Raw genomic sequence first — 6,000 nt, forward strand, 5'->3', positions numbered from 1 at the left:
GCACAATTAATTTTAGTTGATTATGTTTTTTATGTGTGTGTTGCTTCGTTTATGATGAATTTTTCTATAAAAGCCTGAAAGCATGTTTAGCATTATGAATTATGTAATATGTTTTTTATGTGTGATTGTGCTTTTGTGAAATGTTGAAAGCATATTTTATTGATTATACTAAATATGTTTATATATATATATATATATATATATATATATATATATATATTCTGGTTATGTATATTAATATATATTGTGAAATCATGTATAATTTTGTACTTGTGTAATGAAATCATCTTAAAAGAATTAAACATATTTTTATGTATATTTTGTGTTCTTTTTTATATTTAATTAGGGTTTCGACTAATCCTGCCTAGTCCTTGACTAGTCCTTTCAGGGGTCTACCGACTAAGCACCGCCTAGCGCTTTTGACTACATAGAGTAGGAATAGATAGAAGCAGAAAAAAAAAGATTGCACATCCTGTTAGGTTAGAATCCTTTGAATTGGATCATTAAATGAATAATCACTTTTCTCCAGTTAAAAATGTCACTTCTTATCATTTATTCTACCCATTCTAATAGTTGAAACTTTCTTTTCAGGTATCAAAGCCATACTCTGTATTTTTTGGCGAGGAGAGCTTGAACTCCATGAAAATTACAGTGGAAAAACACAAACAAATGGATGGGGACAATATCCAAACTCTTCAAAGGCCTGCTGTGGATGTGTCTGCAGATTATAATGAAGACACAGACATGTGTACTGCTGATCAGGAGCAAGACATTGATGATGGTGCGGTTGATGCTGATTATGGTGGTTTTGATGATTGATTCCTTGATCTTTGCCAATACCCTGTTGAGATCATCCGAAGGACCCGAAAGTTGGTGAGAAAGGGTGCACATTTTTCCTGTAACAAAGTTTACATCATGCGCACGAATGCGTCATCACAGTTTTCATTATAGATGAGTGAGATGCTTGTCTTGTATTACTTACTGTCTCTAGTTTTGCGGATGATCAAAATAAGCTACTGATGTGGCTTTCAAAGCCCATCTAGATGTCGCAAAAGGAAATGAAGAGCTGCTGTTCCAGGGGTTCTTGTCAACGGACTCTAATCCAATATATTTTGTCCAGGTTATTTGTGCATTTCATAAACAGTTTGGTTCTAGTGATGGATAAAGCAAAAGGACAATCTTATGGTTCAAGCAATCTGTGTTCCCCTTAACCCATTTTTTTTTTTTTGTCCCTTTAGGGGGTGTTTGATCGTGCAGGACACCCCGGTGATCAAATGCTGGACGTGGCGAACATGCGCAATGCACATCTGCCACGTTCCACCCTCCCCCCTGTTATGAAGAGAACGGGACAAGAGGAACAACGATTTAAAATAAATAAAACCGGGTGGAGGGGGTCTCTCTCGCTTTCTCTAATTAGGGCTTTTTTCTTTGATTTTCTTTAAGGTTGATATCCATTGATTAGGTTTTTTTATGATTTTCATTGATTAAGCTTTTTTCTTTGATTTTTATTGATTGGGTTTTTTTATTGATTAGGTTTTTTTTTTAATTGTTTAGGATTTTTTCTTTGATTTTAATTGTTTTAGGATTTCTCTTTGTTTTTTATTTATTATGTTTTTTCCTTTGATTTTCATTGATTAGGGCTTTGAATCAAATATCTTTAATTAAGGTTTTTAATATTTAGTTTTATTAGTGTTTTCCTTTGATTTGATTAAGATATTTTCTTTGATTGGGGTTTTGAACCAAATATCCTTAATTAGTGTTTTAGATACTTAATTTGATTATGGTTTTTTCTCTTTAATTTTTTTATTAGGGTTTTGAATCAAATTCCTTTAATTAGGGTTTTTCTTGTACTTGATTATGGTTTATTTTATCTTCTTTCATTAGGGTTTGAATTAAGAATTTTTATATTTAATTTTACAGTTTATTTATGTTTTCTTTGATTTTGTGCTTTTTCTTATAGTTTAGGGGTTTTTGGTTTATTTATGATTTATTTTCTTTCATTTCTAAGGTTTTATGATTTATTTATAGTTTTTGCATTTGTATATAAAAAATATGAATTCTTGTTATTTTTTAATATTACTCAAATTATAAACATCTTTTCGTACTTGAATCCAGTTTGAGATCCATATTTGGGGTTAAAATCCATAATTAGATCTAATATGATACCAATTAAGGCAGATGTATCAAAAAAATATCAATTCTTATTTTTTCTCAAATTACCTAAATTTTAAATTTTTTTAGTTTTTAAATCCAATTCAAAATCCATATCCAAAGCTAAAATCTATACTAAACATAGTAGAATACTCATATGGTTTGGCGGATTGGGCGGATTAAGTCGTAAGATCCAAAATAAAGTTATCCGACCCATTATCTATGTGTTCAAGCTGTCCGCACATCATAAAAATCAAATGCTGGATGTAGTACAGTTATAGAACAGACAAAATATGCATCCTGTCTGTTCCGTTCTGTTCCATCCAATTTTGGACATTCAATCAAACATGCCCTTATGTTGCTGTATGTAATCTTGTTTGACATCCCAAACTGGGATTATGGTATAAATTGATTTAAATCGCTGCTCTAGTAGTTGATTACTAGATCTTCCGGCTTGACTTTATCTACCATTTCAATTGCTGGAGTATTGTCCAAAGCCGATCCAGGCCAGTGTGGTGTTCGTGAAACTTGTGAAAAGCATTGCTGTCAGGAGCAACTATAACAATACGCACGTGGTTCATGAAAAGGAGCTATCCCCTGTATGAAATATATCTCAACTAGCTTTTTCCATGTATGGCAAACTTGTTTGGGTTGCTTTTTTTTTTACTCTAAGTCATTCTCAGAATGTAAGACTTGTCTAACTCTTTTGGCCTTACTGATTTACCCTAATCCCTCATAAGAGTAGACTTGTCTAACTAAAAGCCCAAAACAGACAGCTGCTGCACGGTAAATGCAGCAGTTTGATATAGTCACTCGTGTGCCACTGAACCTTGATACATTTGGCTGATTGTGAATTCTTATCTAATCTTTTTGCAAAATGTGAAGAGCATAAGTGTTACAGAGGATTTAAATGTTCATGCTTTTGGCCGGTGCAGATTGTAAGCCTTTTAAGGTGTGTTTGGTATGTAGGACAGACTGGTCCCTGCTGTCCTGTGTTTGATGTGCGGCATCCAGGACATGACAAAGTGTGTCTTGTTCACCGCCTTATAAAGTGTCTGTACAGGACATTCGACTGGCAAGCCTAAGATAAACGCCACATGTTCTGCCTGCAAGGCGTTTGTCCTGCACTGCAAACACGGCCTTAAGGTCCTGCCTTGTTCTTACTGGGATGCATTGGGGAGATTGAAGGAAAAACTATCTTTCTAGGTGTTTGAAAGGTGAGGGAGAGATTAAACCATTCTTTGTTTTTTTCTGCTCTTAGCCAACAACTGTTGTTAAGTCTAAGAGAATGTTTGGATTCATGTGAATTCTTAGGAATGTGAATTCACATTTCTCAGGAAAATGATCGTAATGTACTGTAAAAATGAAGTGTTTTTCAAAAAACCTCATAATTAGCGAAATCTGCCCGATGACCAAAACTGCAAATAGGCAACTTCGTTTTGACCTTTTTACCCTTTGCATATGTGAAACGCATGAAGTTTGTGTGATATATCACTTTGTTCATCGTGTATCACGAACTCTCACTTAAAAGAAAGTCTGCACATTTTTTTTGTGGACCTCATGAAGCGTGCAAAGCATTATGTTATTTATGTGGTCTTCTCTGTTAATCATAAAATCATAAATACCTTAGTAAAATAAATGTTTTATACCAAATTTAAAGAAAAATGTGTGAACCTCATTTCTTCTTTCTTTAACCCTCACTTAAAATGAATGTTCGCACATATTTTTTTGCGGTCTTCACGAAGCACACAAAAATAAATTTAGTGAACCTCTTTATGATAGTAAATTTGTAAATACCATAGTAATATTGCATATATATGGTATCTATAGAATGAAAATTTCATGTTTGTGGTTTTCCGTAGTATAAAAAGCGACTATCTGCACCCTAGGGTTATTTTTGTATTTTTTAAGATTTCTTTGTGGTCCTCAACTTGGATGATCTTCCAGCGATTCTTCGGTGACACTTCATCGTTGCATTTTGATGAGGTTGCAGCCCCGGTTAGGTCGAAAGGTGGTTTTATTTTAAACTTTTTTTTATATAGAAATGAGCATCATCTAGGCTGATGCATATTTGTCTGTGGTTGTTTGCTTGTCCTTTATTTTATTTAATTTTTGGTGTTTATGTGTTGGTGTAATGAGATTAAGGTTGATTGTGTCAATGTAATGCGTATTTGTTTTCTGCATAGGTAGTTAATGGTGTGTTATCTAGTGATGAAACTATACCAAAAATATCGCAACAAAAAGGCATTCAAACCCCATCCCTAGCCCCAAGCAAGTAAGCAATTGTGGTGCCTGAGATACTTATAAAGGTTGGTGAGAAAAGTCAAATTGAGTTAAAAGAGTATGGATTTTACGAAGATACTTTGATGGCAAATGACATAAATGTTAGGTTTGCATGTTTGTTTGTTTATTATTTTGTTATGTTTGTATGCATACTCAAATGAAACTAATATAAATGTACCACATATGTAGCATTTAGCAAGATTCATAAAAAGACCCAAAAAAGCCCACAACCGATACATGAAAAAGTGAAATAATCTGCTAAGGATTGTTTACCTTACCCCTTATTTCTTTGTGAGTTTGAAAACCAATGATTCTGTTGTTTTTCTTTCGACTCATAAAAATTAACTTGTAAACATTGATTGATCACAACAAATGCTCACAACTAAAGGGCACGAAGTCGGGGTTGCTGGATACTTGGATGTTGATGACAATACGCTTTGTCTTTGGTTTGAAGCTGACAAAGTATTTGTTGGACAATGTTGTGTACATAAAAAACATATATTTTGGGTGCCCAACGCAACCTTAAACTCGATTTATGTTGCATGTATTAGTTTTTTTTTAATTGGTGCAACAATCACTGGGTTCTTTGAGAAATTGATATGAAGGTGAAGAAGTTTAAGATATACAATTCAATCTGTAACACAACTTGCACATATAACAATGTCTGCGGCATAGTAAGTATACTTATTTAAACATGATTTTATTGCTCTCTCGTACTTGGTAGGTTTAATGTTTTGTTGTAAACTAAATTTTTTACAACGTAGATGGGCTATAATTGTTACTTTGAGTGGATGGTCTCACTTGTGGATGGTATTCTTTGGTAAAAAAATGAGTAATTACTTTGCTTATATGTTTGTTAATTCAATTAATGTTATATACATGTTATTGACTTGAAATATTTATATTGCAACTGTGATTGTGGCATATTTGTCCTTTTGTATATGCGATACTTGGGCAGAAACAAAAAATTAACCTTCACCAAGGTGTGTGTTTATATGTCCTTATTTGTGATGTTTATGGGAGGTATGTTATATTAGTTGTTTGCTAATAATCTTTTGTTCAGAATGATGCCACAAACTGCAGGAATCATTTTTTATCTTGATGTCAAATTGACTTGATTTTTGGCTTGTCGAAAAGATAAAAATCTCTTCTTTAACTCTTCTTTCAGTTGAAAACTTAAAGAGGTCATTTTGAAGGTCAAAAATTAAATTAAAGTTATCATTATATAAAAAAAAAATAAGGATTTTTGGTACAAAAACTATCTTGGTAAAAATGGAGTGTCTACAAATGCCTCTCTTTATTGTCGAGTGTGAGAAGATAACAAAAAAGTAGATGCATCGACTTTGGAAAGAGAAAAAGATTATTTTGACAAAGTATTTTTGAAAATATACTCTCTAAAGACAAAAACATAGATGACTTGATGACGCAAGATGATAACTAAAGGCATGTACATAACTCAATATGAGGGTCTCCTTGTGATGCTTGTCCATATAGGTAGAGAGGTCTGGCTAAACGAGGTTGGTCTGCAGACTAAGGTAGTATTCGATTATGCCAATCAATTGACAC

At 33.1% G+C, this 6,000-nt stretch overlaps 1 protein-coding gene across 4 annotated transcripts in view; it reads left to right on the forward strand.

The window, feature by feature from the left end:
- Positions 1–1,195, forward strand: part of MAA3 (P-loop containing nucleoside triphosphate hydrolases superfamily protein) — a 187,416-nt gene extending 186,221 nt beyond the window's left edge. For 3 of the 4 annotated variants that reach the window (XM_089996824.1, XM_089996825.1, XM_089996822.1), the window contains one exon: positions 592–1,195. In XM_089996824.1, coding sequence (XP_089852950.1) covers positions 592–819 — 228 coding nt within the window. In that variant the 3' untranslated portion in view covers positions 820–1,195. Of the gene's footprint in view, positions 1–379; positions 472–591 lie in introns of those variants that run through there. The other variant, XM_089996823.1, reaches the window with a different exon arrangement.
- Positions 1,196–6,000: the final 4,805 nt, after the last annotated feature.

This window comes from Nuphar pumila, chromosome 2, assembly GCF_984573655.1.
Source record: "Nuphar pumila chromosome 2, dmNupPumi1.hap1.1, whole genome shotgun sequence".
Lineage (NCBI taxonomy): Eukaryota > Viridiplantae > Streptophyta > Magnoliopsida > Nymphaeales > Nymphaeaceae > Nuphar > Nuphar pumila.